The sequence below is a fragment of the Microcebus murinus genome, chromosome 1 (assembly GCF_040939455.1).
Source record: "Microcebus murinus isolate Inina chromosome 1, M.murinus_Inina_mat1.0, whole genome shotgun sequence".
NCBI classification, from domain to species: domain Eukaryota; kingdom Metazoa; phylum Chordata; class Mammalia; order Primates; family Cheirogaleidae; genus Microcebus; species Microcebus murinus.
The window spans coordinates 66,436,244-66,461,926 of record NC_134104.1 but is presented as its reverse complement, the minus strand read 5'-3'; the positions used below and the strand labels follow the sequence as shown (position 1 = coordinate 66,461,926).

The 25,683-nt window shown below is 45.3% G+C and overlaps 1 protein-coding gene across 26 annotated transcripts in view; it reads right to left on the bottom strand.

Annotated features, from left to right (window-relative positions):
* KALRN (kalirin RhoGEF kinase) overlaps positions 1-25,683 on the bottom strand; it is a 653,674-nt gene that overhangs the window by 114,134 nt on the left and 513,857 nt on the right. For 7 of the 26 annotated variants that reach the window (XM_012780449.3, XM_020287057.2, XM_020287065.2 and 4 more), the window contains exon 1: positions 8,118-21,045. The exons of the other annotated variants lie outside the window; for them this stretch is intronic. In XM_012780449.3, coding sequence (XP_012635903.1) covers positions 8,118-8,202 — 85 coding nt within the window. In that variant the 5' untranslated portion in view covers positions 8,203-21,045. Of the gene's footprint in view, positions 1-8,117; positions 21,046-25,683 lie in introns of those variants that run through there. 26 annotated transcript variants of the gene reach the window in all.

Genomic DNA, 25,683 nt, shown 5'->3' with positions numbered 1-25,683 from the left:
TATCTGTACTTTCAAATTTTTTCCCATTTACATATGATTTTTCTTGATCTCCCCACCAAAAAAACAAGTTTCTCTTTCCCAGGTACAATAATCTAAAAATGTGCTATCTCCCATGGTATGGACCTGCTCAGTGCCATCAGCTACACAGAAAGCTCCAGAGTAAGAAGATTCCTGACACTACTTAACTAAGAAAAAGAGGAGAGGAGTAAAACCTGTGGCGTACTGATCTCTTGAGGAAGACAGGTAAAAGCAGGTAAATCCTGCATGCTACAGAAAGGAAAGGGCTGGAGATATGTAGACCCCAGGACAAGAATCAGTCTGTTCATTTATACACAGTCTGATCCTGAAAAGATCTACTTCCTAACCCAGGACTCTTCCTCATACCTTGCCAGTGAGCTTTTAACCATTATATTTAACTAATACCTAAAGTTGTTAAGTTCAAGTCTTGCCTGCAATAAAACAAAACCTCATTGCCATCAAAAATACCCTGGAAATGCATCTACAGGGAAAGATGTTCAGAAGATTAAGTGAAAGCAAGTATAAAGCAGTAAAAATAAAATATGAACTCAATTAAGTACAAAGTGGTAAACATACAGAAAAGAATATATTAAGTGGTTAAATAGTGGTTGTCTCCACGTGGTTAAAATTATGCTATTTTGGTCTTTTGGGCCTAACTTTTGATTCTTTCTGTAGTGAGCACAGTTAGCTTTAAGAGTAATGAGGGAAAAAAAATAAAAGCAAGGTTATCTTAAGTGAGAAGAAAGATGCGATAATATCTCTTACTGGCCCCTTGGGCTCATGAGCCCATAGAAGACTAGACAATTTCTGATTCCTAATTCCTACTCCCCCCCCCCCCAGTGAAAGTGCATGGCAAAGGGGCCTCCACAACCTCTCAAAACCAGAATTTCCCAAGGGAGCAGGAAGCCTTCCTACGGAATGCTTTTGCTAGAGCTGGGGGAAGGGAGGAAGAAGGTAGGGGGAGAATGGAGAGGAAAGAAAGAGAAAAGAACAAACCAAAAAGAGAAAATGAAAAGCCTGAGGGGAAATCTACCTTTTCCTAATTTTAGGTAGCAGCACTAAGTCAGCAGTTCTCAAACTTGAGCACGCACCAGAACCACATGGAGAGCTTGTTCAAACACAGACTCCTAGATACCACCACCACCCACTCCCCCATTTTCTGGGTCCATGGGGCCTGAACTCTGCATTTCTAAGATGTTCCTGGGTGACTGCATTTTGAGAACTTCTGCTCTAAGTCATTCTGTCAGTGGGTAGAGAGAGAAGAGAAGGAACACTGCACTGGTGTGAGACTGACATTCGAAGTGAGTGTTTGCAATTCTTTTTAACAGTGAGGGTGGGTTCCCCTTTGGATGGGGAAAGATAACATCCCTCTCTCCACAGGAGCAATACGAAGAAGATTCTAATGGGAGAGGAGAAACTGAGAGTGTCCTGACAGCTTATTACACATCAGATGCTGTAAGAGAAGAAACGCAGGCTCACAACTAATCCTGCCCCAGGGAAGAGCAGATACCTGGCAACAGAAATGTTTTACGAGGTACTAGCAGCAGAAGGGGTTTCCCTTCCTTTCAATTTGACAGTTTCCTCACTGTCACCTGAAAGGCAAGAAGAATGTGGAATAACCTGTTCAGTACTCTGCTCTTTGCTCTTTCCCCTGGCGAAAGACGCCTGGCAGCCTCCTAGCTACCTCACAGGTGTAACCAGGGCTCCCCTCCTTCCAGGAAGTATAACACAGAAGGATCTGCCACCTTCAAAAGCAGCAAAAGGTGTGCTCCATTAGTCACTGAATAGTCCAAGCAGGGAGCCAGGCCACCCAGGGACCTTATCTGCCAGGGATACAGAAGACACTGGCCAAACCTCTGCTATGTCCAAAACCTCTGGGCCTGGAATAACAGATGGTGAGCAGCAAGTTGTGATTTTTACCTAGGCAAAACAGTCTGAAGAAGAGCCAGCAAAGCCTCACACATAAAGGATGTGCAATAAATATTGACTGAAGTGAACAGAAAAACGTTTCTAATTAGATTGCTAGCCAAAGTTAAGGGGCAGGCAAGAAAAAGTGGTTTGTCTTTTCTTTTCATATAACATAGGTTGTCAGGATCTAAACTTCAGAAATGGTGTAGCTATTCCCCAGCTCTTGTACCTTATGTTGTCTCTCAGAGAAGGATAACCTGGGGGTGCTTAAGCTTCTTGCCAGCATTTTCTGTTGAATCTTCTTTTATGTAACACACAGTGATTATAATACTAGAAGTGTTATGTGGTTTTTTAATTGGTTTAATTAAATTTTATAAAAAAGGAAATTCCCGTCACACTTCTAGATCACAAGCTTGCTTTCTCCCTCAGTGATAAGTCCACAGCATTGAGGCACAGTTGACAGTGGCTTAAGCCAAGACCCTTAAATTGCTCAGGAACTCACATTTACAGTGATGCCACCTGGTGGATGCACATATTTTTAGCTGGGAGTCCCGTGAGGATAGGGTCCGTGTTTAGTATTACAATTACTGTCATCCTTAAGAGCTAACGTTTTTAAAGCACTTTATATGCCTGCTGCTATGCTAAGCCCTTAACTAATCCTCACAACAGCTCAATGGGGTAAACACCATTATGATTTCCATCCACTTTCCCAGGTACCCTGCACATAAACATTTGTCAAATGAATTAAAACACTGTGTGTTATATAAAAACCAGTAATGTTCAAAGACGGAATGACCTTGACAGGTACACTTAAAGAACAGGGACAAGGAAGGGAGCAAAGGGACCTTCTGAATTAAATTGGACCAGAGGGAAAAACATGAACAGACATTTACTGAGAAGAATGTATAAAAGCTGCTCTGAGAGAGAGATGTGATGGTCTCTGCCTTCTGTGGTCTTGGGACAGAAGAGTCCCTCAAAGCAGACCAGGCAGGTTCCAATCCCAAATGGCTCTAGGCAGTGCAGTCACCCCCAGAACAACAGATCATTCCACAGCCAACACCCAAGCTTCAGCTTGGGGACTGTCTCTACCCTTCTCAGTTGGGTCAGCCCTGTCTCTGTTCAGAGTAAGAGAATTACACGCTCAGGAATCATGGAGTTGAGGAAAGAGCACCGGAAAAGAATTCTAGCTCTTGACCCTGCCACTAAATGGCTGGATCTCAGCTTCCTCCTATATAAAATCAGCTGTGACTAAATGATCCCTGAGGTTCCTTCCAGTTCTAACTTTCTGGGATTTAGCCCCTTCTGCTTGAGAAGACCCCCTTAGGTTTCAGACCCAAGCTTTTTCTAGCACCTTCTCTCAGGAAAAGCCTAGAGTTAGGTCTGAAGAAGAGGGCACATGTTCAGCCACTCACTGAAAGAGGAACAGCATTTCTAGAAGAATATTTTTAGGGCAGAAGAGAACATTATCAAGATTCTTGAAAGGAATGTCATGAAATAGAATGTCAGCAACATTACTCCAGAGTAAGGTATATGCCCAGAGTTGTACAGGCTCAGAAGTAAAACCCCCAACACTCACTTGTGTTCTTTTACTTTTAAATTATTTTGCATTTTTATAAAACCGACATAGAGTCTGAATTTTTATCCCAAGGGAGGACTTAAGAACCTTCAGCCCATGGAACTATTGGGGTGACATGCCTACAGGATTACTATTTCAGTAGGTCAGAGAATCAGATATGGGAAGAGAAGCATAGAATTTGGGTTGAGAACAGTATTACGTGTGGTGCTTCTCCCCAGATTACAGTACATCCCTGGGAGGCAAAGAGAACTAAGGATATATTGTAAAAACATATACAGTTGATCCCCTATGGCAAATACCATTATTTGTGGGACACAAACCCACAGATATGGAGGGCTGACTTTTTGTGTCCATGGGTTCTGCAGGACCAATGGTGGGATTTGAGCATCTGAGGAGTTTGATATCCAAAGAGAGGGGAGTGCTGGAACCAATCCCCATGAATACCGAGGGATGATTGTACATGCTAAATGGTCAATTCAGTTTCCACCACAGTCAAGGCACTTCCTAGAAGATGAAGAAAGAAAAGGAAATGCATCAAGGTTCCAAGGATTTTGTTCCTTGGATAGTGAAGTAAAGTAAACAATAGTGAATGTGGTCACCACAGTTTCTCTTTGAGATGACCAACCCTTTCTAAAGGAACTTGGTGTTGTGGTTTCATACATTAAATTCAGTTTATAAAATGAGCTGTATTAATTTAAGGGCCAAGGAAGAGACATTCATATCAAGTCATATGGTTTCTGGTTAGGGATTCTGGGGAAAGGTAGGAAAAAAAAAGAGAGAGAATTATAGATGAAGATGACTTTGGATGCTGCGTGAACCCCCATAACCCACCTCATGACATCAGAGTCAAGCAGGAACCCAACTACCCATGTTGTGAAATAACCACAGGAACTGATGCCAGCACCTCCCCAGTGACCTAATTTAGCCTGGGCAAGTCCCACCCCTTCCTCCCTTCACCTCTGAGATGTTTAGGCTACTGAACTATCTAAATGGGAAGGCGCCATGGCACACTGCCTGGGAATGCAAGGGCATAGATACAGCAATAAACAAGTACAGGTGAATCCCAGGCACACTGTGGAGAAGTAGAGGAGGATGGTAATCAGGAACTTTCCAGACAGAACTTTTATCCACATACCCAAAGTTAATTAAAGTTGGTCAGAAAATTAAAGTCTTGGCTGCTACCTAGAAAGGTCATAAAAAGCTCTTGGCTCCTTGATGTAACAAGTCACAAATTCCAGTGCAACACATAACTTAGCAGCTTCCAGGTGATATGAAATCATTTTTGTCACTTTGAAACAAGCTGTTTTTTTTTTTTTAATGTTGAGATATCTAAAGACGTATCTAGAACTGACCGACTTTTTCAGGCTTAGAGGACAGTCTAACTAGCCAAAGCAACCCCCAAACCCTCCAGAGTATGATGCCAATGATTTATCACCCATTAGACATATGATGCCATTATCTCCCGTTTGGTTGTCTTTCACTTTCAAAAAGGCAGTTACAAATGTATTTGTCTTCTTTCCTCCTTCTCACTTGATCTGTATTTCCTTCTACCCTTGGTTTTCTGTTTTTCTGCCCTTCAACACCAATTTTGAGGTAGGGAAGAAAGATCATCTTTCATCAAATCCCTTTACTGTACTCATACTCAATACAACCAAAAGGTAGAAAGGGAAATCACAAGATAGTCACCTTCCTCATTCTTCCACATCAAAAGATAAATGCAACTAAATTCATCCATATTTTCCTAAAGTGTGATATTTAAAGATCACATAGGTACCATTATTAACACATTAACTGCCATGAGAGTTGTATTTAACTCATTTTAGTTTTGACCCCACGGCTGTGTGAAATCTTGTTGATATTCTTATTGTTACAATTAATATTGACAATTCTAAAAATGTGGATTAAATGAATAGAAGTCAATAGGTTTCATTTTTCTATTTATGTTTACCTTTAAATTACACTTAAAGTTTTTATTCTATTTTCATAATAAAACACTGTGGCCCTAAGAAAAAGTTTCTGATTTTTTTTGTGTCAGTCAGTGTGTTAAATCCTTGTTATTAAATCCTGGGCTATTACCCTAGTGACAACAATTACAACCACTTAGGATTCACCTGAGAAATTCCAGTATGGCTCCCTTAGCTTCAAGTCAAAAATAGCCAGGACATTCCACTTCCTCTGTGTTCCTTTTCCTCAGACTTTAGCAGGAGGTATCCTTTCAATTCTGAATGATCGGAAGCCCAAGTCAAGGCCCCTTGACTTGGGAACCACAGCAGTGGGTTCTGACCCATTAGCTTCAGAGTGAAGCCACTCAAGCAGCAGGAGAGCCAAGTTCTCACAGCAGAAGGGATAGAGACCAAACCACCAGCAGTCCTTATTTAAAAGGCAGAGAGTGAGGAGGCTGCCTTTCCACTGTAATCTGTCTGTAAGACCAGAGAAACTGGTTTAACTGAAAAGGGAGGCAGATGGCCCCTGGCCGTGCACACCTTCAGCTCTAGTCAGCCTCAGACTGACCCGGAGCAATTAGGCAAGGCTCTTCCCAGGGAGTTTCAGGGCTTTGGGCCACCTACTCAAGGACAATACAGACCTTATCTTTTCAACCTGCTTCCGAATTCATGCCCACAGGCTGAGTGGACACTCTGGTCTCTCTCTTCTACTAGAGCTGGACGGAGGGAGCCCCAGGGCGGTGCCCAAGGCTGCAGGCACTACCACCCTGCACAGCCATGCCCAGAGTTTCCTGGGAGGATGGCTAACTCACCTCCCATTGGAGCCCCTGTTTTCTATCTTCACTAGTTTCAGATCTAGGAAAGAGTGAGGAATAAAGCTGGAGAAGGCCACAAGCACCCACCTTGTCACCCTTTTGAGCTGCTCTCATTGCTAGACCTTCTGCCTCCCTCAGTCTTCCTCTGAGGGTGATGGTCTCCTCCGGCTCCAGTAACATCCACCTCGCATGCCCCCTCTCCTAGCCACAGAGCCCACAGCCACTGCTTTCCTGGTCCCCAGACAGGAGGTGGCCCAGCAGGACCCCAGGCTGGTCTCCATCCCCTCCTCTGCACTGCAGCAGGAGGGACTGCCAGAGCAGTTCTCAGCAAGGCAAGAACTGCTGAGACCCCAGGAGAATTACCCTGTAGAGAGGCTGGGGCTGCCACACATCTGGACTCAAGGAGGCAGCTACAGGAGCTTCAGATAAGCCTGCCCAAACCCCCACATTCCGCCTTTGACAGGAAACTAACTCCCAAGAAATCCTGCTGAGAAACCCTTCACCAAGAAAGCAGCAGCCTTCCAAGGGAACCCACCCACTCAGATTCCCTTTGGCCATTTCCTGCTTCCTCCCCTACTACCCTTTTTCCTTCAGTTCCAAGCCTTGGTTCTGAACCAGGTTTAGAGGGTCCCTGGCCCCCGCAAATTCCTTCTCCCTCTGAATTCTGGCTGCTAGAGCCAGATGCCATAAGGTTCCAGGCTGTTCTAATTGAAAGCAGAGACTGAGACAGTCTAATGCTGGGATCATGAACCTTAATGATTTGGGGAAAGGTCCTTTAGATTTAATTGGGTTTTGTAACCTTAAATCGGCTCAGGACAAAGAATCTGTCAGGGCTCCATCTTGTGTATCACATAGAGAATGGTGAAGGGTGGCCTGGATGAAGTTTATTCACCAGTAACTCAGCCGGAAAGTTCCATCAGGATTTTGCATAGATCAGAGACTGGGGCATTGAAAATGGGGGTGGAGGTGAGAGGCCCACTAGGTAAAATTTTTTTTTAAAAGGGCAAATGCCAAGTAAGAGGCTATATTTGCACTTCTAGCCACACAAAAGCAGTCTTTCTTCCCCCTCTCCTAGCTGAAGTGTTAAAGTGACATGAGCAGCGTTAGGAACATCTGCTAACTCTGTCTAGGAAGGTCCTGATTTCTTTTTCAGGAGAGGCTACACAATCCACAACCCTCCCTCTGTGATCCTTCTCACCCTCCTGTTTTGCCTGCTACTTTAGGGGAAATTGGTAGCTTCCTGCAAGTCTCCTCAACAACATTAAAATTAGCAGAATAATTAAATACAGTCCTAATTGGGGACGAAGAGAGTTCTTGGTTAATTAATGAGCCAAGTACGTCCCAGAGCTGCAAATCCATGCTGGCCCGTGAACGCCCAGGCGGAGAAAAGTGCATTTGAGTCCCATAAGAAAACTGTCGCTTGGCAAAAATAGTTCCTAGTGTAGGGACAAGTGTCAAACACATTCCTATAGCTAGGAGTCATGTGTTAATCCTGCAGCTGAGATCCATATGTAAATGAGAAGTGAAGTATGGCTCCGCCACTACGGGGACACATGGGGACACAAGCAGTTCTAAGTCCCCTTCCTTAACCCCTGGCAGGCTGGCCCCCTGACATCCAAAGTCTCCGGTAAGTAACTGAGTTCCCAAACAGCAGCTGCGCTTCCAAGTCTGACCCTCACCCGGAGGGAGAGCGCGCGCGCGCACAATGTCTGGGAAACTGCGAGAGGGATCCGAGCAAACTCTCCCTCTGCCGCCGTTGTGCTCCCCGTCTCCACTTTCCCGACCCCAGCGGCCTCCCTCCCTCAGCCCCATCAGTCCAGCTAAAAGAAGGCACCAACGCTGCCGACGGCCACTCACCTCTGCACGGGAAGCAACAGCAGCATTTAGCAAAGAGCCACCCCAAAGAGGGACCTCGGGTGTAAGCCCGGTCGCCGCCCTTCATGCTGCCCCTCGGCCCCAGCGCTCCAGCATGGCACGGGGCGCCAGCCGGGGCTGAGAGCGCGGCGGGGAGGAAACTTCGGCGCCGCCACCGGGGAGTCCGTTCCCGCCCTCGCTCGCTCCCTCCCTCCCCGCTGTCCTCTCCCTGTGCAGCAGCGGTGGCTCTGACTTACTGGAAGCCGGTGCCAACTTGGAGAGGGGAGGGGCCCTGCAGAGAGGGAGGGCCTAAGGGGCGGAGTTCCAAGGTCCAGCTGTTAGGGGGAGACCCGGCCAGCCTTGGTGGCTCTCGGACTCAACGCATCGCCGCCCGGGCTCTGGTCACCGGGCAAACATTGGGGCGGTGGTCCGACACGGAGCCCCTGGCACAAAACAGGTACTTCTTATGTGCAACTTCCCCCCCTCAAAGGCCACCATAATCAGCTTTGGCTTTAAAAAGACAACTAGAAGAAGCCAAAGAGGTGAGAGAAGAGCAGATTTAGAAGGTTCAAGACTCAGTAACAGCCGGGCTCTGTGGCTCACGCCTGTAATCCTAGCACTCTGGGAGGCTGAATAGGGAGGATAGCTTGAGCTCAGGAGTTGGAGACCAGCCTGAGCGAGACACCGTCTCTACTGAAAATAGAAAAATTAGTCGGGCATGGTGGCACATGCTTGTAGTCCCAGCTACTCCGAGGCTGAGGCAGGAGGATCCCTGAAACCCAGGAGTTTGAGGTTGCTGTGAGCTAGGCTGACGCCAGGGTACTCTACCCTGGCAACAGAGTGTGACTCTGTCTAAAAACAAAAACAAAAACACTCTGTAAGCCTTTTCTCCCTAACATGTTTACCCTTTGCTTCCCCCCAGCCTCCTCTGTATTGAAAACATCTTCACCCAACCCTTTTCTTTCCTTCGTTTAATGCTTATTACTAATGATAATAGTGCCTCACTTCTTTATCAGCTCACCAACTGCAATGGTGTTGCAAAAGCACTCTGGGTTTGGAATCATAAAACCAAAGTTCTAAGTTCAATTTTGCCACCTACTAGCTGTCTGACCTTAGGCAAATCATTCAACCTTTTTGATCTTTAGTTTCCTCATTTAAAAAGAAAAAAACAAAACAAAACAAAAACAGTGAAGGAAAAAGAATTCCTATGTTACATAATTACTGGTTGAATTCAGTTTTAAAAGACATATCTGTGGAAGTCCCTGTTACAGAGGTGATGTTTACTAGTTCCAGGTGAATGAATGGCTACAGAAAAACTCCAAACACCTTGCTCACTGCGGTGGAAGACTTCTGTTCACTATTCCCCCCAAACATGCTCAGTGAATCAGTCATTCCTTATACCTCTTCTATTCTCTTCTTCTTTAAGTCTTTTTCATGTTTTAAGGCCAAGTTTACTTTCTAGAACCCCTCTTGAAGCCCACTTGGACCACATCAGAGTGTCTCATTCCTTTGTGTCCAGCTTTAGGGCAAAGGGCCAGCTGGAAACACACACCACTCATAAAGAGGCCCATTCATCAGAGAAAAGGGAAGGTTGTGAGAGGAATGAAAAACAGAAGCTTGATTACCCCAGTAACCAATTCCCACCCAGAAGAAAGACAGTTAAGGGATAAGGGTTTTAGGAATTACCAGGATTCAGGGCTTGCATGCCCAGTTCGAATCATGCTTAGATATGAGCCTCATTTATCTATGCGCTAAGGCATCTGCCACATGGTTGGTACACAGCAGATGCTCAGTAAATGATAGGCACACCACTAATGAGTAACACTTGCTAACATGTATTGAGCATTTATATGCCAGGCAGGTTCCTCAGTATTCTTTATATATTAGCTCATTTACACACACACACACACACAGCTTATAAAGTAGGGTCCTCTCTTACATATGAGTAAAGCAAATTAATAAACTTCGCGGCTTTAATGATTTAACTCTAAAGAGAAACCCTAAAATGCGTCACCGCATAGGGTGAGCAGGACCTAAACCCAACATCTTAGCCTCTAGTTCTACTCCTGCCATCTTCCTGATGACCTGTCCTGGCAAGAATTACATAAAACCTCTGTCAAGATGTGCCTCTGGTGCTCCTTCTAACACATACAAAAACGGAGAAATAAAGTTCAGGTTGTCCTGGTATCTCGCACCCAAGATTCCCGATTCACTGAGCATCCTTATTGGTCAGTCTCATCTTGCCAGCCTGAATTACTGCAGGATCCTTAATCCTCACACAGTTATCCTGGGTTCCGGTTCTCACCCATAACAACCAGTACTATTACTTAGTTCTCTCTTCCATATCACCAAAGACAATATCATTTTGTTTTTCTTGCAAACTCGGACCAAAAAGTGTTCTTAAAAGTTAACTTGATTTGTTTGTCATCCACAGCATGGGTGCTATCTATGGTCCAAGAGTCAATATTTGGCTTACCCACCTAATCCATCCCTTTTGACACTTTAAAGCATTCTGATAAAAGTTCAAAGATGTACCAAAATTGCTTGGTGAGCAACCAGTTCCATTTTTACTTAAATCTTCCTTGTGGGCCTTTGTGTTCAGGTGATACTGAATACTTTTTTGTCACAGTATTCTGCAAGAGACTGATGGATTCACCTTGCAGAAATTGGCTTGAGTTAGATATTTGAGGAAAACTCTGCTCTTCAGAAATCAGAGAACCAGTAACCCTAAAGCAGTTCTGTATCTACAAAATGGATCCATTGAGCATGTTTCCACTGGTCTCTCTAATCCAGGAATCTATCCTACTCGTAAAGGCATAAAACCATTAGGAACATCTTCCCATCTGAGCTGGCATGGTCAAGACATTTTTGGATATCCTGGAGATTCATTCTGGTGTTAGATACCAGTAACCTACTGCCATTCTCACATGTCTTCCACAAGGAGACTAGCCAATGTTTACAACCTATCAAGGAAATCTTGACCACCACTGGCACCCCGACTGACTGTGAGCTAATTCTTTAATTTCCCAAATATTATTGAGTGCCTACTATGTGCCAGGCTCTGTTCTAGGCACTGGATCTACATTAGTGAACAAAACCACTTCCAGTCCTTAGGAAACCAGCTACTAGGGCGGACTCACCATTGATGTGAAAGAAAAGTGAACCAATGTCACAAATTTGACCAAGTTTATGAGTTGAGGGATTTAAGAAAACAGAAGCCTAGATCCTCTAGCCTGCATCTAGATGTCTTAAGTTAATGTTTTCAAGACAATTTAGAAGGGATGGTGAAGGACAATGGTTTTTAAACATTGGTGCTAATAACAATCAAGAGGGAAACTTTTGAAAATTTTAGGCATTAGTATTTTTTTAGGTGGTATTTAGGTATTTTTTTAGATTCCAGGGTGGAATCAGGTGATTCCACCTAAGTGATTCCAGGGTGGAATCAAGTTTGAGACCATTGCTGCCTCAGTCTCCCTGGATCCACATACTCCCTGAGATTCAGATTAACTTTGGGTACAGCTTGGTGTCAGTTTTAACAAGTTCCCCAGGTGTTTGTAATATGCAGCATAGTTTGAAAACCATTGGTGTGGTATGGTGGTCTTCAAACTTGAGTATGCATCAGAATCACCTGGAGGTTATATTAAAACACAGATTACTGAGGTCCATTCCCAGAGTTTCTGATTTAGTAGGTCTGGGTGGGGCCTGAGAATCTGCATGGCTACAAGTTCCCAGGTGATGCTGATGTTGTTGATACTGGGACCAGACTTTGAGAATCACTGGAGATTAAAATTTTTTCCTTGCCTATTTGCCATCTATGCCCTCTTCTTTTTGTTATAGCACCTTGATTTTTCTTTGAGGATTCAGCCCTCCTCCATTCTCAGGCCATGTTTTGGGGATGTGGCTGACATACTCCCCTGTCCACCCTTGCTCCAAGAATGGGCCCATGACCTGGGCTTGGCTAGTCTGTCACCGGGATTCGTTCAGATTTAGCACATGACCCAAGTCCCATGCAATGAGCAGAAACCTTGAGACCTTAACAAGAACTACTGGGAAAACAGCAGTCTCTTTCCACAAGGTTTCTAAGTTGGTGGAATGTTAGCCTAAAGCAGCTGGAGGCAATTTTGCCATAACCACATAGGAAGAAGCTGCCTGAGAATGAAGCTAACATAGAGGAAAGAGATGAGAGGGGTTTCTAATGAGATCATCTGAATAATGTGCTTTTCCCCAAAGCCTCATCTATCCCTGGACTTTACTTAAGCCTCCCCCTGACTCCTGGCAGTACATTCCTTTTTGTGTAAGCCAATTGAATGTCTACAATTTCAGGGTTTTCAAACACCTACCCACCCACTGCCGAAGTTAAAACTAAAACCCCCCTGAGCTATCAGCATTATCTTTAGAGTGTTCTTAATTTCCAAACAGTTGGCTGAGTCTCATTCTCATTTTTGGTAGACTTTGTCTGCAGTGATACCTGTAGCCTAAGTCCATTTTACATGAATTAGGCTTTCTACCTATCTATGTGACCATTTTACATCTCATCCTTATTTTCCACAACAGTGAACCCCAATGAATTCCTGGTTTCAGTCTGCAGACGTAGTGGACCAGGTATATCATGATGCCAAGTCTGACATCAGGATCCAGTGTGACAGCCTTTAGTAATACTGGCCCATGACTTCAGGCATCGCTCCTTTCCACCCAGACATATGTCCAACTTTCCCTTTAGGCTTATTCTCTTCTGATTTACAGGAATAGTATTTTTCTAAATCACAACATTCCCCCACATTTCTTAGTAAAGCCCAGGACCAAGACATAAGAAATAGCAACTGTGCCCCAACTCAGGCCTAGAAATTCACATGAGAACCTTCTTACTGTGACAAGTGTGGAGGCCTTTTCTGGGACATCCCCCAGTGGGCCCAGTGAGGACTGTAAACACGGTTCCTAAGAACGCAGAGGACAGGCCGGCTCTCCTCAGCCCACTCCAGGCACTCCCTGCCTTTCCCTGGGTGGGGAGCGTCACCTCTGGCACCCACCCCCACGTTCTGAGTCATACATTTATAGGGTTTAAAAAGCTCTGCAGGGGATTTCAATATGCAGTCAAGGCTGAGGCCCCACTGACCCTGGGGCTCAAGCCCACCTACACCCTGGGATGAGTTCTTGCTTTGTAGATAGAGTTTAGGAAACACCTGGACATAAATGGTTTTACTACTCAAACTCTGACAACTGGTCTTTGAACTCCTCTTTCCACTGCCTGTTACATTCCCTGGTTAATAACTGCATGTTCCCTAATTCACATCTTCCTTGTATAGATTTCTGACCTATGAACTGCCTATTTGCTGATACCAGGATGGTTCATAATTTTCTCCAAATTACCCAGTCCTGGCCTCAATTTGTGGCTGTGGCTTGAAACTCTAAGAGTCTTGTCAAGTACTGACCATTTATTTTTAAAAAAATGGTTTTTGATCATCTACAATATGCAAGTCACTAAGCTAACCTGTTTATGGGAATTTATGTAGGAAATATAAATTAAACAAGGCATGCTCCCTGAGAAAAGACAAAGAATAGGTAGATTCTAGAAGAAGTTGCTTCAATTTTCTGTGGCAGAAAAAAGAAACCGGAGACAGACCAGGACTGGACTAAAGAAGAAGTAGTAGATATTTCTTCTTTATGTGAAAAAGAGGAACTGAGACAATAGTCACCAGTGACCAGAAACACTTTAGAGAAAGGAGGTGCAATGTGTGTGTATATTGTGTCTGTATTTAATTTGAACTCCAAATATTTTTTTTTCAAAATTGTATAATGTCCATATGGGTAACTATTCCCAGGTGATATGTGTGATTTTAATAGTAATGTCTACAGGAAAAGCACGATTGCCAGCATCGTGCACAGTAATTTCTTCCCCTGCTTATCTGTTTGATGTGGTCTAACCACCACACCACTGCTGGTCCCATGGGTACCACTATCCACCTGGTGACAGGTCCTGGCCTCAAATGACTAAACTATTGCTGAGCTCAGCCCATATGTTTTCAACTACTGCCCTTTGAAGGTGTCTGTCTGCACCTGCCCACCTGACACCTGTCTGCCTCTTTCTGGCTGTCTCACGTATCCTCATGAGAGCTAAGCCCAGCTCATTCCATCAGTCACCCTCTTTTGTGCAGGAAGAATCACTGATCACCCTCTGGTCTGAGCCAGGTTCAAGGTAGAGGGGTAGTCTGGGCCATACTGATGGAGACTATGGGATTACATAGAGCACCTGGGTTTCCCCCCCTGAATAGCCAACATTCCTGATCTTCTGTGGGGACAGAGAGGAAGAGAGCTGCTGGCAACAAGCACAGGTTCCTGGAGCTCTGTGCTGAGCAGCCGCCTGAGCTGGCCTGAGCTCAGGAGGAGATGAGCTATTTATCAAAGTGAAAGATGGCTGCAGCTGGAGTTGCTAAAAACAAACCACTCCAGGTTTTATCCACTTCCAAAAACATTTACCTCTAAGTGGGTCAAAGTGTTCCCAAAGTAGGGCAGTAAGAAGTGTCAGTCTATCACTGTGACTGAGTTTCAATTTAGGTAGGCTTATGATTGCTAAGTGTCCACTATAAGGGCTGGCATTTCAATTCCAAATGTCAATGCCACCCCACCTTCCCCCTGCCCCCACAGATGGAAGCAGCAGCTGCAGGAGGCTGTAGATTTACCAGGTGCAATGAAAGAGGTTTCTGATGCATTAGTATGGAAAGTGGAGTTTGCTTCAGGCCAGTTTATTAAAGATTTCCAATGATAGAAAGGATATAAATGTGCCCATCCTTGAACCCAAATAAATGAAAGGGGCTTAGTCCATATGTCCCCAGAGAAGACTTCCCCAGTCAGAGCTCCTAGCAACAGAGCATTATCCCCATTCCCATCCTCAGGCCCTTCTGCCAGTTTCCTCTACAGTTCCTAGAAGATGGAGAACATGCTGAGCCTGGTCCTTCACACGGGACCCTGCAGGGGCCTTAATGATGGGCCTTCCTTCCTTTCTATTATATAATTGTTTACTGAGAACATCTTATATGCCAGACACTGTTCTAGATGCTTCGGCTACGGCAATGAACAAAATAGACAAAATCCCTGTATTTGTGGCAGGAATTTGCAGGGGAATATTGACAACTATGTCAGGTAGTGAAAAATGCAATGAAGGAATATAAAACAGTGAAGAGAGTACGCAGCGTGGTGGGAGAGGGCAGGAGTTCGGGAGGGCCTCTGTAGTCAGGTGATATTCAAGCAGACAAGAAGGCAGTGTGGCAGCAAGCCATCCAGGGCTCTGAGGAGCTGGAATACCTGGGGTGTTCCAGGCAGAGGAAACAAAAGATCACGCCCTGAGGTGAGAGCATGCATGGTTTGACTGGTGAATATCTCAGTCAGGCAGGCTAGACAGGAGAATGGTAGACAGAATAATGCCCCCCCCCCCAAGATGTCCACATCCTAATCCCCAGAACCTGTAAATATGTTGCCTTACACAGCAAAAGGGACTTTGCAGATGTGATTCAGTTAAGGACTTTGAGATAGGGAGGTTATTCTGGATTATTCTGGTGGGCACAACGCAATCATGGGTATCCTTAAAAGCAGAGAACTGTCTAGGTATGGTAGCACAGGCCTGTGGTCCCAGCTACTTGGGAGGGTGAGGCAGGAGGATCATTTGAACCCAGGAGTTTGAGTCCAGCCTAAGAAACATAGCAAGACCCCATCTCAGGGGGAAAAAAAGGGCAGAGAATCTTTCCTGCTGTAGTCCAAGGGAGACATGGCTATGGAATAAGGAGCAGAGAGACGCAACATTTGAACTGTAGTCTTCAACCCCCAGGCTGCTGACTGATACTGGTCATGTCCACAGCCTGTCAGGATCCAGGCTGCACAGCAGGAGGGGAGCAGCAGGTGCATGAGCGAAGCTTCATCTGTATTTATACCCACTCCCCATCACTGGCATCTCCGCCTGTCAGATCAGTGGCAGCATTAGAATCTGCATTATGGTGAGTTGTGTAATTATTTTGTTATATATTACAATGTAATAGTAATAGAAATAAACTGCACAATAAGCGTAATGTGCTTGAATCATCCTGAAACCTTTCTGCCACCCCCTCAACCTGGTCCGTGGAAAAATTATTTTCCATGAAACATAATTCTGTCCCTGGTGGCAGAAAGGTTGGGGACTGCTGGCTTTGAAGACAGAGAAAGGGAAGATGAGGCAAGGAATGTGGGTGGCTTCTACAAGCTGGAAAGGCAAGTTATGGCTTTTCCTGTAGAGTCTCCAAAAAGAACATAGCCCTGTATGCTACTTTGATTTTAGCCCATTGAGACCTGTGTTAGACTTCCAACCTGCAGAACTATAAGATAATACATTTGTGCTGTTTGAGTCCACCAAGTCTGCAGTAATTTTCTACAGCAGCAATGGGAAATGAACACAGAGGAGATGAGGTCAGAGAATAGGCTCTGGGACAGGTCTTGTAGAGCCTCTTTACAGTCACAGAAAGGACTTTGTTTTTATTTGAGGTGAGATGGGAGATATTGGGAGCTTTTGAGCTAGGAAGAGTCTTCAGCCTGGGCTTTCTCCCTGCAGCTGGAATGCAGCAATGGTAAGTGTCTATGTGCTCACCTGTGTGCAAAGGTTGGCAGCTGTAACTCCTGTGGCCTACAGGGCCATGTGGAAAGGAAGGCAAGTGGCCACAGCATCAGAATCAGAGATTATGGAGGGGGCTGGTAGAAATGGTGGGAAAACAAGACAACCCAGTCCTACCACAATGGCAAGGACAAAGAAACAGGCAGACTGTTCACTGACTGCCTAGAGGGCAGAGGTCTGGTATCAAGAATGGCAACCATTGTAAACCAAAAGACTTCTCATGCCTGTTTGTGGGGGCTTAGGTTAAGGCCACAGTTTCATTCCTGAACAGATCCTCAATGAGGAGTTGTTCTTAAGGAGTAAGTGACACAAGGAAGGCAGTGAGGTGGCAAGAGGAGGGTCCTGACTACTTTCCTGCCCAGCAGCACCAGAATCCCCCTGCTGGGAGCTCCGAGAGCTGTGCCCTGCAAGGGCTGCTCCCTCCTTGAGGCCACTGTCCTCCCACCACTGACCTCCCCTGAGCAGACAGGATGGGCAGAACCCCAGCAGTGCAGAACACTGTCCCCCCATCTCTTCTCCCCAGGCCACGCTCAATGCATGTCATTCCTGGGTCCCTGTGTTCTTTTCAGGGGAAAGTGGTTTCAGCTTAGCTAGCTCTAAGAGCTTCTCTTTGGGGAACGTTCTGTTTGCTGGGGTGACCTCTATCACCTCTAGCTTCTCAGAAAGCACAGTCCGTGGCAGCCTTTCTTCTCTGGGATCAAATCCTGAGGCTCTCATTTTAGCTCTGATCTCTATCAGCTAGCCCATCAGGCTCCAAGGAACAAGGACCATATTCAAGACTCCCCCTCCTTCCTCTCTGGATGTAAGGGCATCATCATCATGTAGAGTTCACAGATCTACAGTGGGAGCCAGCAGCAGCAGCCACAAATATATGCTGCTCAAATTGGCATTTGACATAAGCTAAGTCACAGCAGGCTGGCTGCAAAAGGGGAAAATGCAGGATCTCTGCAGAGGGCCCTGGAGAGACAAGCTCTTTCCCTTGATAGCACAGGTCCTTCTCCTGCTTCAGTTCTACCTGGAGGTAGCACGACACTGAGGTGTATTTAGAGAGAGATGTGGCCTGGCCTGACATATTCCTATTTGAGGCTTTCATTCCAAACCCTTTAATGTCCTAAATAATATCAGATGGATGGTAGTCATAGACAGGATATCTCACCCAGAACACAGTAGGCCTGGGGCAGTTTTCACAAAACTACCCTTTGTTCTGCTCTTCTTTGAATCGAAGACTGGCACCCTCATAAACACCCCAACGCAGCCTCAGCATAGCTCCCATTACGTAGGTCCGGCCATCTCCATGATGCTTTGGTCCAAATGTCACCTTCAGGTACTAGAATCACTGTAAGAGAATAGGTCAGCGGGAGGTGCCAGAGGTGCAGGTTAGGGAAAAACTTGAATTTTCAGCTCAAATAGATATGATCTCAATCCTCCTGGTAGAAAGCACGAGAAAAGTGGAAGAGGGGAATAAGCCATTAGTTCTTGGAAAACCATAAAGCCAGATGGAACTGATGTTGGTGGACTGCAGAAAGGGCCCATAGTAGGCCAGGAACGAAATATGAGGGAAGGGGGAAGATGCAGACAAGAGATAGTGTTGGGGCCTCTGAAAAATCTATGGAGGAAACTAGAAACAGAACCTTGGCACCCTAAACAGCACTGGAGGGGGTTCAGCCTGAAAGCACCCTAAATTCAGCCCTGTAGAGGTCATTAACATCCCCTGTAGAGGAAATAAACATTACATGGCACACCTGGGCTAGGAAGTCTACCTCATGGGAGATAAGGGCCATTAATCCATTTTATAGATTGTAAGCATCTTGCTCAAGGTCACCAGTTAGCTGGTCAGTGGTGGAGCCAGGATTCAGACTCAGGTCTTCCACCCCAACACTTGGTTACTCCACCTCCATCATCTCTTCTCCTGGCCTCCTGCATATCATGGTGAATCCTCAGGCCACTTTCATTTTATCCTAAACAATTAACCTGTGCACATAACAATGACACTAACCTTTCAGTTTAACAAGCACTTTCACTTAAGATTATTACCCTTGAGCTTCCCAGCAACTCTGTGAGATAGACATTTTTATTGTCCTCCCTTTGCATAGATGTGGAAACTAAACCCAAGATAAAGTGACTTTCTGCTCAAAATTAGTGGCTTTTCAATCTACATCCTGTTCTTTCCCTGGCCCATCTGACTCTTTGAGAACCATACCATCTCCTGCTTTCACAAAGATTTGCCAATGCCCTTTTTTGTTTTGTTTTGGTTTGTAGAGATGGGGTTTCCCTATGTTGTCCGGACTGATCTCAAACTCCTGGCCTCAATCCTCCCACCTCATCCCCCCAGTGTGCTGGGATTACAGACATGAGCCATCACGCCTGGCTCCCAGTACCCTTTTAAGGACAAAACAGTAGATTATATTGGGCTGAGCCATTGAAATTGCTGCTATTCAACCACTTTTTTTTTTACTACAAAAATGTAAAATTCATGTGGCCCAACCCAATAAATTGGACCTCAAAATGAAGATATGTATGCTATACTTATATGCATTAAACATAGGATACTTAGGTTAATCCTTTATTTATTTTTCAGTTTCCTTTATTTATTTATTTTGAGACAGAGTCTCACTCTGTCGCCCCGGGTAGAGTGCAGTGGCATAATTCACTACAACCTCCAACACCTGGGCTCCACCTGCCTCAGTCCCCCAAGTAGCTGGGACTACAGGTGTGCACCACCGTGCCCAGCTAATTTTTCTATTTTTAGTAGAGACTGTTTAGGAGGGAGGGTCTCACTCTTGCTCAGGCTGATGTCGAACTCCTGGCCTCAAGCAATCCTCCTGCCTTGGCCTCCCAGAGTGCTAGGATTATAGGGGTGAGCCACTGCGCTCCACTGGTTAATCACTTTAGATTAGAAAAGGTATCTACCTGATGTGGAGAGGAAAAAAATCAGACATTTTTTTTAGAAATGGAACAGATTCTAGAGGTAATTCAGGAAGACATGAAAGAGAGGTAATAAAAATGCTATTTTAGAAGAAAGAGGAATATGAATGATCGTGGGGAATAGCCAGGAAAGAAGAGGAGCCTGTAGAGAGCCTGAGTGGAAGATCCTTGCCTCTAATCCCTGTGCCAGAGAGGATACTAGATCAGGTCTGTGAGTGAGAAACTAACGGGTGCCCAACGTCCAGTGTGAAGCTGGACTGGGGAAGTTCCTATATCCAAGGATGTTTAAAAGGACTCTTAATCCACAAATACAAATAATCACTTTAAACAAGTTAGGATTGTTGAATTTAATTTAAAATGTTTTGTTCTGCTGTTAAGCATTTAATGCAAAGACTTATGGAGAAATTATTAGGCTCTTATAGATTAGGAAAGAAGTGTCTAACATTTTATATGCAAATCATATTACTTTGTTCTAGATAAAGATCAGAACAAGAGGGAGAATAAGAATTATCACTAGTGGATTTAAATTGGGGGATTGTGGCAAGGGGGAGAATAGGAGGAGGAATGGGCAGAAAGTATCTGGATTTCAACACTATGTAGGTGGAATTTTCTAGCCATTAGAATGGCCCTAAAATCCAACAGGCTTCCTCTATAAGTAATAAGCCCCCAGTCCCTGGGAGCACTCAAGTAACACTTCGTTGACTGCCTATCAGGGACATGGGAAAGGGTTACCTCTATTAGGGCAGAGAATGAACCCAAACAAACCTTTAGGTGCTCTCAATTCTAAGATTCCAAGAGCCAAGAAAAGTCAATGTTCTGAAGTGAAATTGCATCTAACCAAGAGCCAGGTTTATTCAATTATACAAGAGAAGGTTTCAATTCTAGCTTTTTTATAATTCTGAAAAATGACTAGGGGCTCTTTTTAGAATCTCTATCCATATATCTCCATCTATTTTTCAAGAAGTATCAGCGCTCAAGTTAATTTTAACATTTCTTATCCAAATATATCATTTTTTGGTTTTAGTTATTCTTATCTAACAGTATTGCGCTTTTAAAAAAACATCTTACCACTATCTTCCATTGCATACTGTAATTCAGCTACGTTATCATGAAATAAAATTTTGTGGGCTAGCGTGGAAACCTATTCTCACCCTAATTCATAATACTCCCATGTGTAATTTGCTTCTATGAGGAAGTGACTTCTGAATTTCAAAGTGGCTCCCTCACATCTGCTCAATTACAGATGCGATCCTGTACGAATGAAGTAGGATTGTAGATCAGCAAGCTGTAGTTTGTAATGTGTCACTTCTAACCCAAAAGGAAATGTTTTGGGATTATTTATCCTGCAATTATTTTTTTAGCTTCCCATAGTGGAGGCATTATGGAGTAAACTAAAAACCTGAGGTCAGTTGCTCCTAATGCAGAATTATACTGAAAAGTAAGAGAGTGAGAGACTCTCCTAGTATGGAGAGGAGACTTTAAGTCTCTGGATTGGATAACAGAGGGGACAGGAAAGACAGGGAGACTGAACTTTTTGGTGTTTGGCTCCTGGCAGCAGAAAGTGCAGGAAGTCCTGTCCCGCAGAGATCTGCTGGACGGGCTGGACCAGCTCCAGGGCTTGTCTGGCCCCTAGCAGAGATGGACCAGCCTCAGCCTGCTGTCCAGAGTGCTACTCGGACTTGCTCTGCCTCTGCTAGGGACATCAGAGTCTTGTCAGTGGACAAGACACCCACAGGACAAAAGCTATCTCTGGTTGCTGCTGCTCCTCCTAGGAGGGGAGCATTTGGGGCCAGAGGTGAGAAAGAGTGAGCAGGTGTTATATACGAAGGTTAATGTTCTTCAAATTCAGCCAGACTGGTTAAGAAAGGCGAGCCTAGTCAGATGGAAGGATAAACTTAAGTTCTTGTCTCAAATGCCTTCAGACTTGGGTAGGTACAGAACATGGTGGTAAAGGAAAACCTTGGAAAATAGACAGACCTAGGTTCAAATCCAGGTCCACCACTTGGCAGCTATGTGACTGAGCAAGTTATTTACCTAATCTCTCCAAGACTCAGTTATTTATATGTAAAATGAGGAAAACATTACTGTCATTAGTATAAAAACATTAACCCAGAACCTGGCCTATAGTAAGGTTCAATAAATGTTAGGTATTTTTGTGAGCTGACTACAAACTTAGCATAAGTTGATGATAACACAGACTTGCTCAGTGTTCTCAGGCTGTTGGTGGTTTTTGCCTCCAGAGTCCAAGCTTTCTTAACTGTTGTACACTGCCTGGGCAAGCTGTTCCTGAGGCCAGGTAGGTGTTAACAGCAGAAATCACCAGGAGACCCCAAGGGAAAGGACTCCCCATGAACAAGCCATGACTGCACGGGCCATTGCCCCATCCTCTGCAGCATCTGCTTATAAGGCACATGGTGGAGCCCTGGGCTTGGTTCCACTAAGCAGACAGGCACTTCCTTTATAGCTTCTCCTGACCCTCACCCCAGCCAGGGAAGAAAGTACATAGGAAAAGAAAGGGAACCCAGCTGGGTAGGGAGGAACCTAGACTGGGTTTTGGAGCCTAAAGCAGAAGTACCCTAATGATTAGTGATGTTGAGTATCTTTTCATGTGCTTATTGATCATTTGTGTATCTTCTTTGGAGAAATGTCTATTCAGGCCCCATTTTGGGGTGCAGGGCATCAGCATTAAAAAAAATCTGCTCCAAGTAGTTCTAAGAAGCATCCAGAATTGAAAACCACTGCTACAGTCTTTGCCCCTTGGGAGGTGCTGCCCTCTACCACCTGCTGCTGTGACAGTGAGAGGGGACTGTGGAAAGGAAGGACTAGGTCCCAGTGGGAAGCCCTAAGATGTCAGGGTGGCATTAAAGTGATAGGAAAGGCAGCCCCACTCCAGCTCTCTCACAGAACTCTGCTCTTTTTCATTAACCCCATCATGAGTTGCACCACAGATGTATAGGAAATATATAGGAGGAAATAACCAACCACTGTCCTCTGAGAAGGCAGAGGACAGAAGAGCAGAGAGGAGCCCTAGAGCTGCCCAGAAGCCCAAAAGGCAGAATGTGTGTGCACACAGCAAGGTGAAGCACTGGGAGCCCTCACCTGCCCCAGGCAGCCACCAACTCTTCCCTTGGCTTTGAGGAGATCACCTTGCTTTCCTGGGCCTGAGAATTCCCTTGCAAGAGAGGAGACTGGGCTAGCGCTTTGGTTCTCAACCCTGGCTGCACCTAAGACTTTCCTATGGCACAGTGAAAAAACACCCCAGGCCTCATCCTGAGACTCTGACTTGCAGTTGTTGTAGGTGGGGTCTGGCAGTGCATTTTAGAAGCTCTCAGGTGATGTCACACGCAGCCAGGGGTGAGAACCCTGTTCCAGTGGTACCCAAGTTCCCGCCTTGGTGCTAACATTCTGTGGTTCTTCTGCCCCCATTTTTGAGGGTGACAGTTAAGGCCTGAGCCACACAGATATTCCCTGCCTCGCACAGCTTCTCACTTGGTGCTCTCTGCAAAGGTTAGGAGGACCATTTCCTTTCCAGGAATTGAAAAAGAAATTGATGCTAACCTGCATGACCCCAGGTGGAGCCATCTTCTCCTATTCCACAACCTCCAGAATAAAGTTTTATTCTCAAGCTAATTGTGTGTGAACTGAAAATAAAATCCTAAGCCCCCTACTAACTGAACCCCTCTCAGCCAAGGGGACCCCAGAACAAAGCCTTAAAACTGAGTTCCCAGCCATGACAGGCTAGGAGGTGTAAAGCCCAATCACACATGCGTGTCTTCCTTTCTAAGTATTCATGACTCTTCCTATAGCTTGTTAAACATGTATAATTAGCCACCCCACTCAGCATAAGATCCTGTTCCCTTTTATCTCTCACTTGAAACACATGTTACTGACTTGTGGCTGGAGTAGTGTTTCCTGTTAGAATGGCCACTGCAAGTTGAGAAACAAAGCTCTCCTTTTTTTTTTTTTATTAAATATAAACTTTGTGTTTTTTTTTTTTTAAATTAACATGTGCATAGCCCATAAAGTAGAGCACTCCATTGGAGACAAGTCACTGCCGAGAGAAGCAAAGGTAGGTCTCCAGCAGGCAGCAAGCTTGGATGGGTCTTGGCTGAGGCCAACTCTGGGTAGGTCCTAGAGAGGGAAGGAGGGATCTCCAAGCTGGGGCATGTGTATGAGAGCACATACTTTCACAGGGGTCTTATTAAGGATATAGGGGATGCTCCATGGAGGATGGAGACTTAGATCTGACTGCTGAGAGTTGGACACCTCTGTATTCTGAGCCCACACAGGTGAGAGGATAGTGGGAGCTCACAGGCTGCCATTTGAAGGCCCCACATAATTGGCTCATGCTTGAGAGAGGAACCAATGTGCAAATAACAAGAGTCAAGGAAATCAGTGCAGGCCCTGGTGGTACCTTTCTGAAGCCATGCTAGTTGTCAGAGTTAGCTGGAAAGTTCTAGGACAGCCTCCCTCCCTGCTTTCCCTCTTGCCTCTATTTTCTATTCCTGGTCCTCAGATCCTATTTTTAGCTAAATCTCCACTAACCTATCCTGTAGCGAAGAGGGGAGAGGGCGCCCTCTCTCTAGGGTTCTTACCCAGAAGGACTCCACCTCCCACTCCTGGAGCACAGACTGAGGCTGACGCTGATCTCCACCCTGGGCTTGTTCCTGCCAAGTTTCAGATGTAGTGGGCCCAACTGGGAGGGATGCACACTCTCTCCAGCCACCGGCTGGAAAGTCTAGGTTAGGAAGGCTCAAGTCTCCCCTTGAAGCCAAGTCCCTCCTGATGAAAAGGACCCATAGCTAAGGATCCAAGGAAAGTCAGCCTTTTGTAGCAAACGAAGTGCTGTCCTTAGTTTTGTCTCTGCAGACAGGGTCTCTCAACTGGACTTGTGAGAGTCTGTAGCTATTTTGCTGGATAATCTATAACAAATGATATAACAACAATAACCTATCATGACAACCAACTGGCACTGAGTGTAACACACTGTTGTGTTTTGCATGTATTAACTCATTTTACCCTTGGAATAACCTACCCTCTGTGTGCTCCACTTTCCCCTGGGCTGTACTTCAAACAGAACCATGCTGCTGAGTTTCCCCGATTTTCCTTTTCCCTGATCCCAGGAGTTTCTCCAGGCAGCTACTTCAAAGGCCTGAGGAGCTGCACCTGCAGTTACAAGTTCCCACACAGCTTCCCAACACAGTCCCTCTTTAGTTTTCAGAGGAAAGTGGAAAGCAGGCAATGACTAAATTGGGAGTTGAGGGCATGGCTGCTGGGGGTGGGCGTGGGAGGAGAATCAGGGGGATGTTTTTCGAATATGGTTCCTGGTGGAAAAAACCCAGGGAGTCTGGGAGGAAGTCCAGCAGTACAAATAATGCAGCCCGCCTCCGCCATCTAGTGGAAGAAAGGAGGAAGTCAGACTGTGGCGATGGACCAGATGGAATTCCAGAAACGGGGGTGTTCCAATATACAACAAGCCCCACACAGTATCTACAGAGGAGCTTGCAGCAGGTCTTCATGGTGACCTTTATTCCTGCCTCCTGACAGAACCAGACCTTTTCTTGCTTCCTTTCCTGTAAACGTCTAGCACAGATCTGCTCAGAGGACATCCCTGCAAAAATAAGCTCAGAACTAATACCTGGCTTTGCATCCTCAGTTTCCTTAATGTAAAATACGTGATCTCAACAAGGCCCCTGCAAATTCTGACTTTTGAAGTCAGTGGATCTCAAACTTTTTTTTTTTTTGAAGACAAGGTTTCTGTCTGTTGCCCAGGCTAGAGTGCTGTGGCGTCAGCCTAGCTCACAGCAACCTCAAACTCCTGGATTCAAGTGATCCTCCTGCCTCAGCCTCCCATGTAGCTGGGACTACAGATGCACTCCACCACATCTGGATAATTTTGTATTTTTTGTAGAGACAGGGTCTCACTATTGCCCAGGCTGGTCTAGAACTCCTGGCCTCAAGCAATTCCCCTGCCTCAGCCTCCCAGAGTGATAGGATTACAGGTGTGAGCCT